This window comes from Prosopis cineraria, unplaced genomic scaffold (assembly GCF_029017545.1).
Source record: "Prosopis cineraria cultivar Desert tree isolate PC_DT_omini unplaced genomic scaffold, ASM2901754v1 PC2, whole genome shotgun sequence".
NCBI lineage: Eukaryota > Viridiplantae > Streptophyta > Magnoliopsida > Fabales > Fabaceae > Prosopis > Prosopis cineraria.
In genome coordinates, this window is record NW_026555333.1 from 34311132 (window position 1) to 34322464 (window position 11333).

The 11333-nt window shown below is 34.3% G+C and overlaps 1 protein-coding gene and 1 long non-coding RNA gene across 4 annotated transcripts; both read right to left on the bottom strand.

Moving 5' to 3' along the window:
- Nucleotides 1-427: 427 nt before the first annotated feature.
- LOC129302890 (uncharacterized) lies at nucleotides 428-6225 on the bottom strand. Its single transcript, XR_008591336.1, has 3 exons — nucleotides 5600-6225; nucleotides 5400-5450; nucleotides 428-704 (listed from the first exon to the last, which is right to left on the bottom strand). It is a non-coding gene; the product is annotated as an uncharacterized LOC129302890 (long non-coding RNA).
- Nucleotides 6226-6983: 758 nt separating this feature from the next.
- LOC129302888 (pentatricopeptide repeat-containing protein At3g49170, chloroplastic) lies at nucleotides 6984-10946 on the bottom strand. 3 transcript variants are annotated; one of them, XR_008591335.1, is made up of 3 exons: nucleotides 10700-10946; nucleotides 7904-10613; nucleotides 6984-7344 (listed from the first exon to the last, which is right to left on the bottom strand). XR_008591335.1 is itself a non-coding variant. In XM_054941788.1 (2 exons), exon 2 carries the CDS (start codon nucleotides 10516-10518, stop codon nucleotides 7984-7986), a length of 2535 nt encoding a protein of 844 aa, XP_054797763.1. In that variant the 5' UTR covers nucleotides 10519-10613; nucleotides 10700-10946; the 3' UTR covers nucleotides 6984-7983. The 3 variants fall into 3 exon arrangements, 2 of the variants coding, with proteins under 2 accessions (XP_054797763.1, XP_054797764.1); XM_054941788.1 differs by having other exon boundaries at nucleotides 6984-10613; XM_054941789.1 differs by having other exon boundaries at nucleotides 6984-10628.
- Nucleotides 10947-11333: the final 387 nt, after the last annotated feature.

The window sequence follows — 11333 nt, forward strand, 5'->3', positions numbered from 1 at the left end:
TTGCCGTGCAATAACCATGCACCGCGGCGCGCACCTAATGTCATGATAGCCCTTCGAATTTTCGGAGTGTGCCATTTTGCCATCCGACATTTGATTTGGGCAATTCAAGTGTCCACGCGAAGTTCTTTGAGCCCTTTAGATAATGGTATTGGCTTCACACTCAAACAATCATCCATTTACAAGATGGATACCTAAACCTAAAATGATTCGTTTTCACCTCAAAACACACACGAAGGTTTTCAATTCACAATGCCAATTGCCATTAGCCCCAAAGACACTTTAACTACCTCAAATGGACCACACACAATATAACAATTCAATCATAACACACAATTAAGCATTCACACTTAAAATGACCATTAGAACCCCCAATTCACAACAACATAAGGAGTGGATAAAACCTAACACATATATTAACTTGGTCATTTTGGCACATCAATCATTTTAAATATATCACATGTAAGTGTAACTTGGCCAAGCATACATACTTAACTCACAACATCAACCTTAGAACAAGACACACACACCCTTATCACAAATTCACATCAAGGGATAATCACAACAATATTATGTTCCTAAGTTGGCATTATATATTAACAATATTCATTACAATACCCAAAAAGAGGAAAGGAAAGAGCTATACAACTATACTCTTCGCTCTTCAGACGTCCCTTCCTTCCTTTTGCCCCTACCAGAGCCCTTACCTATAAAATATAATCACAGGGTAAGATAAACATCTCAATAACCAATATACTTCATCAAATACTTATTACCACAAATAACCATAATAAAGTATCAAAACTAAGGTAATTATCAAGTATATCAGATTTATGAGATAAATGCATCTTTTCACAGTAATTCTACACAATTTCACACTAGTATGATCATCTAACCATTAAACCTCCAATGCTCCCCGACATGAAATCATAGGCTCTCCTGAATTAACCACTTGTTGACCCAAGTACACTTTCAATGGTAGAAACAGCTGGCCAAAGGCAATCTAACCTACCTACAGACTATGATTTTTCCCTCTTCACACACTTGTGATAAAGGCGTCATTGACTCTTAACCACATTCTAATGGGTACTAGAGAGTTATTAGACTACTTAGATGTCCCATGGTAATAGTCCTATATAATGTTTTACCGGATGTCCCATAGTGCCAGCCTGACCATATGAATTTTTCACTCACATATCTTCACACACACATATCCCCACGTATCTTGGGTGAACTCCCACCCCCTATGATCATACTTTTTCACAGTTATCATTGCTTATCCATACTTTCACCACCTTTACTTTCATATCATATATATATATATATATATATACATATCCATTAGAATCAATGACTTTTTAAAATCCATTTCACAAACCAATGCTCATGTTAAAAATCATTTTTCAATATCAAATCATGCATAAAATTCTTAAACCACAAATTCATCACTTTGTATTTACTTTTATGCAGTTATAATAGTTAATAAATATAATAAACTATATGGTTACCTCAACTCTTTGTCACACAAAAGGGTTACCGTGACTCAACGTTAGTTCCATACATTTTATATGCACGATATGGCTCAAGCAACGCTCAATCTACACATTCAAGTGACAATCATCAATTATCACTCTGGTTAATCCCGAATTCACTAGGTTCTAAGTGCCTATAACACCTAAATTCCTCACCTAACAACGCCAACTATTCTCAAACACTCTAACCATCTTATTAAACATCCCAATACACCAAAATCACTAGCTAATTCCCCATATTGTCTCAAAATCTCCAAATGATACTTAAGATTCATCCAAACCCTCAACAAAAATTCTCAATCGCCATAAAACTCATAAACTTAGGGTTAGAAGTTTAATTTAACTCCCCAAGACCTTGAATAAACCAATGGGTTCGGTCTAAACATAAGGGAACCAAGATTAAAGCCCCCATTGCCCCAAATGTCCAGATTTTCACATAATGAGGGAGAGGAAGAAGAAAGAAAGGCTTACCCAATGTATATGAAGCTTAAAAGGCCTCCAAAATCACGTTGGAAGCAAACCCTAGCGGTCACAAGTCTCTCTTTGTCGCTGGTCTCGAGTTCTTTCTTTCTCTCTTCTGGTTTTCAAGCCTGATTCGTAATCTAATAAGTGTAGATTTTGCATGTGTGCCACGGCGCATTGACACACCTGCTGTGGCGCATGATACAAAAAGTCCCACAAAATTTTAATCTCCCTTTCATACTATGGCTCACTCAAACATAGCCCTAGCTCTCTTCTAAGACTGTCCAAGGATCTAAAAACTATATTAGTCTCTCATAAACTTCATTAATCAATAATTTATCTAAATTAACCGATTTACCCTTGGAAACACTGAAATTTACAAATTGAGAAACTTAGGATGTGACACACCCACTTCATCAACATTAAAGGTACTTTTACACTTTCATTCATTTAAGGATACTGAGTATTCTTGAAAGAAAAGTTCATAAGTAGTCTTGCTGAGTCTAAATTCAATAGTATATTTGTATGATAAAGATGTATATTGTCATTGTGATACACCAGATTAAAAAAAAATAGGAATCTATAATATATATATATATATATATGTAACGAAAAAATAACAATCTAATACTCTTCTAAACTTGACACATAAGCATTTTTTTTAAAATACTGCAATTTTAAGCTATCCACATTACTATTAATTTCTAAAAATACTTTTTTACAAAAAATTAATATCAACATTATCTCTAAAATTGACAAAAGTTGCTTTTCCGTCATTCTAGAATATTTTCTCCCATGATCTCATCATAATTTTTTAACTAATTCACAATTTTAAATTTTAATTTTAAAAATATCAAAAAAATTTAACTATCATACTATTCTCACCCCAAATCGTATTAGTTGATTAATTTTGATTCTTAATTATAATTTAAACATGCAATTTGAATAGGCTATTAATAATTTAGATATATTGATTTAGTTTTAAAATTTATAATGAGGAAGTTACCACTAATCGATTTTCCCTTCTCTCTCTCCCATTCCATGAGCTCATTCATTAATATAACTTCTCAACTAATCACAATTTTTATTTTAAATTTTGAAAATCTTAAAAAATTTCACGCATAATGACCTTCCCACACCTCAATCCTGTTTGTGAAATTAATTTAATTCTTAATTATAATTTAATTGTAGAACATGGAAGCCGCACCAACACAAGCACCACATAGGAATTTTATCTTCATTCTATTCTATACATGCATTTTGTGCGGAGCTTGGTGAAGCTAGTATAATTTACATCTTCGTAACTCCTCTCTGCCAAGCAGTAGAGTAAATAATTGTCATTTATACCATTGTATGCACAAATCCACAAACAGAGCAAAGGTGATTGAAAGTTGCAAGCATTTGTCTACTTTTCAGGATGTCTATACATATTGGGAAGGAAGTCCATATTTATTGAGAATCCAAATGAGGAAAAGAAAACAACAAATTATAGAAGAAGAGGTAATATTCAATTAGTGGGTCACTTCAAACAAGTAACATGCTAGGACAAGAACCTAATTTATGATGTAGAATTTTGCTATGCTGAATATTTAAGTCTCAATTGGAATTAGAAACTAATGCATATGTTCAAATCTTTCAAATATTGTAGACCTAGCTTCTTCTTCTTTTTGGTTGTTCTGTGAAAGAATGCAAGCCAATGAAATTTTTTATCATATAAATACTATATATCTAGGTCAATTCAAGACATGTTTATGATGTTTCAAGATGGTTTATCCTACAACTTGGACCTCTGATGTTTGCTCTACAAGGTTTTTGTGTTATCTGTTATCGTTTGACATTTAGGCTTAAGCTTCTTATCTTGTGTTATCATTGTTACTTTTAACTCTAAGTAATTAATATAAATTCCAAGTTAGATGCTACTTTGGCCTTATTTCATTTCTCTCTTTTTATGCTAATGTATAATTTATAATATTTTCTAACCTAGATATTCAATGTCAAAAAGACAAAATAAAAGCATGCAATTCAAATTCTCTACTTTCAAAACTAATGATAGTCGATCTTCACATTTGATTCATCTCAATAGTATAATATGATTATCTTTAAAATTTAGAATTACGAGTTGTGTGCGCGAGACTTTAGGTGTCATACTACTAATGCTCATGGCATTGCAAGACAACAACATTTCACATTGCCTACTAGAGTGTCTTTTACGAGAAAGGTAAATTTAGATATGAATTTTAACTTTTTTTTTTAAGGCATATTCTCTTGTACATTGTTTTAGTCTAATTCTCATTAGTTTTACATAATCTAAAGTGATTACAAAAAATTTCACATGGGCCGATCCCATTGTTTAGCACATCAATGTCTAATCATCTTTCATTGTTTTACTTATGTGTGAATTCCTATAGGATTTTATTTACAAAATTATTTTTTAATTGGTGAATATAATTTATTTTTATTCATTCATTTTGCCAACTTCCTAACCCATGATCTAATATAACTTCCTAAGTCCACAACCCCCTTTTAGATACAATTTGTTATTTAGATTATTCACCATATCTATATCTAATTATCTATATATACACGGGATACAAATATATGTATATATATCATATATATATATATATATATGTTATCTAATTAACTAATATTATTTTAATAAACATTTTTTGTTGTGTTAATTATGCATGGAGTACATGCTAGTCATTAATTATTATTAGAATAGGTCAACCATGCAGTAACAGCCAACGATTGATAACGGTTCCACTCATTCTGGTTTCCAGCTCCAAAAATATCTGTGATGGAAGATACATGGGAGCTATTTGCAGGCATACCAAAGAAGGTTTCCAACTCTTGAACGAATGCAAGCAAATAACTCTCAACCTAAAACTGAAAAAGAGGAAATCACAAGTTCTGGCCCTATTTTCTAAGTGAAGCTGACGCTGAACTTAATATTACAACTGCCATTTGCAGAGGGACCAGAGAATGCACTAAATACACTTTGTAGCCTCTTTCTCAGTGTCATTTGAAAAATTTTCTCCATACTGTGTCAAGGAAGCAATTGTTTTTTTAGCATTTCCAAGATCAAATTCATTCGTCACCAGGAAAAACAGAGTGCAAGGCTTTAGAAAAGTATATATGGGTCAACTATACACACCCGAGAATCATGCAAAGGAATAAAATAGAACATGAAAAATCTGATCCTAAACAAAACCAATAACCCTATGATTAAGAGAAATGTCCGTGGTAATATACTCTGTAAATAACAATAATAATAATAATGATAATGATAATGATAAAAGACTTTGTGAAATGGACCTAGGGATCGGCCCCATCCAACATTTCTCATTTAAAATGTTCTTCAATAAGAGTCAGTTAACATCAAAGTAAGACTATAAGTATACATACCAGCCTTTCCATTATTGTTCAGTCTCTTCTAGCTGTGTTCGATAAACGTAACTGCAACACAAAACTAAGATTTGACACTACCCATCAAAAGGAAAATTCGACTCAAATATTTTAAAATGTAAACTGAATGATGAAACAAAAATTATATTTCAAAAGACCTCTGCTCAAGTGCTAAATTGTACGAAGGGCAGCATAAGTACCAGCCATTTCTTAGAATCATCATGCTTTAATGTGGTAGGGATTGATACACGAGCAGAATCAATATTTCCCAAGAAGCCACCTCTGTCACTCCATTCAATCTGCACCAATCAAATTCCAGCTCACGCAAAAAATTTACTTGTGCAAACTAAATTTTACTCAAGCATACTTTCAACCTACAGCTAGCTGTGAAACACTACATTATGTAGGTCAATTAACAAAATTTTGAAATACAAAACCAGTTTGAATTTCAGTTGGATATAATTAATTATGAAAAAATTAATAAACATGATTAAATTTAATTATAATTGATTATGTTATGATACGATCAATTTGAATATTTTTTTTTTTAAATTAATTTTGATAGAATTGAATATGTTTAGATGATTTAATTATAATCAATTTTAGATATATAAATTACTATAAAAGACATTACTTCTCAAAATTAAAATATTGATGAGGATGTATATAATATTATTAAATTTGTTAAACTTTATCTAAAAAACAACATATATTATTTAACTTATATATATGATTAATTATATAAATTTAAATTACATTAATATTATTAATTTAATTTACATAAAAAAATAATTTGATAGATAGCCCAGGGAGCTTATTTCATGGAAAGATAGACCCACTATTGACGGCGAGGGTATGTGTCGTCAGATAAAAACTTCTGACAGATAGCAAATACCGTAACAGCAAAATCGATATGGAGCAGCTATCCAAGGAGCTTATTTCAGAACATGGTTGCAGCCCTCCGAATTGATTATGAGTAAATGAGGGTGTTTGGTTTTTTTTTTTTTTTTTTTTTAAACCATGGTTTTATCCATAATAATCGATTAACTTTTGTATCCTAGCAGGCACCACCACTGTCACCCCCTTCAATCTGCACCAATCAAATTCCAGCTCAGTTAAAAAATTTACTTGTGCAAATTAAATTGTACTCAAGCATACTTTCAACCTAGAGCTAGCTGTAAAACGCTACACCATGCATACATACCAGTCGGGAGAAAATTAAACTGGCACGATAGTTGCTACTCATACCCGTTTTTGCTTTGCTTTTTATGGACCATTCTTTCAGGATGCGTTAGTTTTGGCTTTTATATTAATTTACCAATATCTTCTATACTCATTAACATAAATGTAAACAATATATCAGAAAATAGATTTAACAAAAAAGAGATATTATATTTTTTATTTCTAGTCATTTTTTCTTTTCCCTTCAAATGTATGAATTCGCAAAGATGATACAAGTTGCTAAGTTAAAAATTAAATTATCTACAAAACCATTTATTGTAGAACTCACGTCTCACGTCCCACCATTACACTCATCATCTCTTCCATCTCCCCACCAAAAAGGTAAAATAATAATAATAATAATAATAATAATAAAACCTCTAAAATGCATTTATTTTTTGTGAATGTAAACAATACAGTTTGAAATATTTCTGGCGTAGTACAGCACGGAAACCAATCAAAAGCCACTAGTATTATTGTCAACTGTGACCTGTCTGGAAAACAAATAGAACGAACATGAAAAGACAACTTGCCTCTGTTTCAATGAAGAAATATCTCCTCAGATCTCTCCTTTTGCACAATATGTCATTACAAATCTCTCTTAATTCCATTACCTGAGCCATCTCCAAAGTCTGCCCAAGTGCCATTGCTTTTGTCATAAAAGCACTGATGGTGAATGTTCTTACTGAAGCTTCATCCCTCAAGAAGCTTACCAGCCCCATTCCTAAAAACGACAGCATCAGCATCTACTGTTTCTTTAAGAAAAGAGCCATAATTGCTTTGAGAATGCCCTATCTAAGGGGAATTTCACAATCACAGCAATCAACTTCTCCATTTCTACAGTCACAGTTGTGCTTCAAACAACTAGTAAATGGTCCTCATTTTTTTTTCCCCGGCCAGAAAGATCCTCATGTTTACTAGAAAAAGATTAAAATAAATGCGATGGAGGTCAAACAGAACTCATCCCTGGTAGACTTCTTGATCAACATTCTACATGGACTGTATTCATAGATTGATATATCTCTAGTGTCTACCCTTAAAGCCAATGAAAAGCCAAACCACAATTTTTTATCCCAATCACGCAGAAGTACCACAAGCTCAATTGCTTCTTCATCCTTCAAAAATAATTTTTTGTTATCCCATAACTTACTTTTACCCACAAATCCTGAGGAGCGCTCCATCTTGCAAACAAAATCTAGTTCCTTGTATTTTAATATAACCTATGTATATTCTGTGTTTTGAACTAAATTTCAGGCAAGGGTGACTTTCAAAAGTTCAAATACCTGTGGGCTAGGCAACAATAATCGGTCAGTCCAGGTCACTTTAGAAGTCCATGCTCAATTGGATGTATGTCGGATCTCAATCACCAATAGTCATGGCAGGAGCACATCCCATCCTTCATATGATGAAACCGGTTTGCATCTCTAACAACTATTTCTCTTCCCGTTACCAGTGATATGTACTTGATTGCAGAATGACAATCCCCACAAATCCTAAGGTTTTTGAATACTCTAATAGGTTTTGGTTTGGAGGTACTAATAAGAGCAAATGTTACTGCAATTTTCTCACTATGTTGAAACAGATATTGTTCCTTCTGTTCATCCTCCACATCATGAAGGACAAAATCTGTATTAGGGACATAGCCAACATTCTTTATTTTCAAAGCCAAGTTATTAAGTTCGTTATAGATCTTCTCAGCTTGGGGGTGTGAAGTATCCCCTACATGGAATTTGTGCACCTGGTTTTCCACCTCAACCCAGCTGCAACCTGCTTCTTTTGTTAAATTTTTCTGCTTCATGTTCTTTCTAATTGCTGCAACATCTTCCCATCGTCCTTTTGATGCATACAAGTTTGACAGCAGCACATAGGCAGCTGGATCATGAGGTTGTTGCTTGAGAATCATTTTTGCTGCATGCTCCCCAAGCACAGTGTTGCCATGAACTTGACAAGATCCAAGGAATGTACGCCACACTAGTGCATCAGCCTTGAAAGGCATTGAGTTGATAAATTCAATAGCTTCAGAAAGCAATCCAGATCGGCCAAGCAGATCAACCATGCAAGCATAATGTTCCATTCTTGGAACAACACCATGAATTTCATACATGGAATTGAAGTGTTTCCATCCCTCATTGATCAAACCTGCATGACTACATGCTGATAAAACTGCAATGTAGGTGACCTCGTTAGGCATTACTGCAGCTTCAAGCATTAAATAAAACATTTCTAGTGCTTTTGAAGCGAATCCATGCTTCGCACAACCAGTTATAATAGAAGTCCAAGATATGACATTGTGATTTCCCATATCAGCAAAAACTTGTAAAGCAGCTTCTATGTTTCCACACCTGGAATACATTGAGATTAAAGCATTATTGATGCACAGGTCTGCCCCAAATCCTGACTTGAGAATTCGAGCATGAATTTGCTCACCCTTACCTATCGCACCAATACCAGCAGCTCCACTTAAGAGGCTAGAAAATGTAAAGGAATTAACCCCTAGACCAGTGTGTTCCTCAATTTCATGAAAAAATTCAAAGGCTTCTTTGGAATTGAAATATTTAGCATAGGCATCAACAAGTGTATTATAAGAAATCAAATTCTTCTCAAAGAGAATATCAAATGATTTCCGAGCACATTCCATTCTTCCAGACCTAGCATACATGCTAACAAGAGAATTTCCTACACAATTTACTGAGGAAAGGCCAAGTTTAACTGTTTGGGCATGAAGTTGCTCACCAATGCATAAATCAGGAACATTTGCACAAGCCTTGAGAACACTAGAAAATGTAAAATGATTTGGTGCCACATGACCATGAATCATGACATAAAACAAATTTATGGCTTCCTGATCTTGGCCATTACCTTGAACATATCCTGTGATAAGTGTAGTCCAAGACATAACATTATGACTAGGCATACAATCAAATACTTTCCTAGAATTTTCCACTGATCCATCCGCTGAACATTTTGCATACATATCGACCAAACTACAACCCACACACACATCTGAAGCTAGTCCCAACCTTACAACCCATGAATGTAATTGCTGCCCGAGTGATAACCATCCCAACTCTGCACAAGCTGATACAACACCAGTTAGAGTAAACCTATCTGGTTTATATCCACACAGTAACATTCTGAAAAAGTAATCAATGGCATCTCTAGGGTAACCCAGTTGTGCAAATCGCGTAATCATCAGGGTCCAAGTAACTACATTTCTATCCTGCATTTCCTTGAACACCAAACGGGCAGAGTCAATATCACTACTCCCCTTCGCAAACATATCAATTAATGCACATCCAACACACACATCAGAATCCAAATATCCAGTCTTCAATACAAAACCAAATATTGCACGCCCAATGGAAACATACAGAGCATTAGAACATGCTCTGATCACTGCCGTAAAGCAATACTCATTAGGAAAAAGCCCATGTTCAAGCATATCAAGAAAAGTGACAAGGGCATCGAATTCCATGTTATTAATGGCAAAGCACGAAATCATAGCACTCCAAGAAACCAAATCTCTCCTATTATCACACATACTTTGAAATATGGAAAGTGCTGTTTCCCACTCGCCGCATTTAGAGTAGAGGCTGATGAGCGAATTGAGAAGAACCGAATCCAGCTCGAGTCCAGACTCGATCAACTTGCGGTGAATGAGCTTTCCGAGCTCAAAATTACGAGACCTGATGCATGCTTTGAGGAGAACGGAGGAGTTGAGAAGGCTGAGGCGCGTGTGGAGGTGGTCAGGGGTGAGGTCGAGGTTGGAAATGGCTTTGTGGAGTTGCGGGACACTGAAATTGCGAGAGAGAATGAGACGCTCAAAGTTGGGGTCTTTGGGGTATGAAGAAGGAGCGAAATTTGGAGGAAGGAGAAGAGATAGGCTCAGAGTCCTCATGGTCCCTTACAGCTGGAAACTACAGTCAGCCACTTAAGGTACGCTAAGGAAGATGATAAGCGGCCATACGATACGAGAAGGATTCATCACCCATGCTGGAAAGAATTTTGCTATAATATTAAATTTAGATTGTCCATATTAAATTTGAATCGTTCACATTGGTGCCAAGGAAAGCAAATACCTGTAGAAGAATATAGAGGAAGAATCAGGCGACAAAATGTGAAGAGTGTAGAGGAAGGAGACGCAAATCAGCAATCCCGAGCAACGGAACGGCCAAACAGTTCGAGCACGGCGACTAGGGGAAGAATTCCGATTATCTGAGCAATGACGACGACTGGAGCTGTGGAGGGCAGAGGAGGGAACTCGAACTCGCCTGGGAGGCTAGGGATTGAAGTTGAAGTGAATGAAGCGCTTTGGGCTGAATCAAATTTTACCGGTTCTTCGGTCGGGGTGAACCGGACTGTACCAGACTACCGGATCTTTATACCAAGAAGCAAAAAATGAAGCGAATGAAGGTGGAGCTTAATGTCTTCCAATGATTTATGAAAATAATTTTTAAAAAAAATTTGATAATTGATCTAGATAATTTATATTTAATTTGGAAGATTCAAATTTAATATTAATATTTTAATAATTTTTAAATTAATTATCAGATTTACTTTGGCCGATTCAGATTTAAAAATTTTTAATTTATAATTTTTTAAAAAATATATTTATTTTGAAAGTGTTAGCGAAGATATTATCATTATTTTTAATTTTAATATTATATTTATTAAAATAAAAATTTGTAAAAATTATTAAAAAATAATATTAAA

Excerpts from the sequence above, each read along its gene's own strand:
- LOC129302888 (XM_054941788.1), bottom strand. The coding sequence starts at position 10,518 with ATGAGGACTCTGAGCCTATCTCTTCTCCTTCCTCCAAATTTCGCTCCT.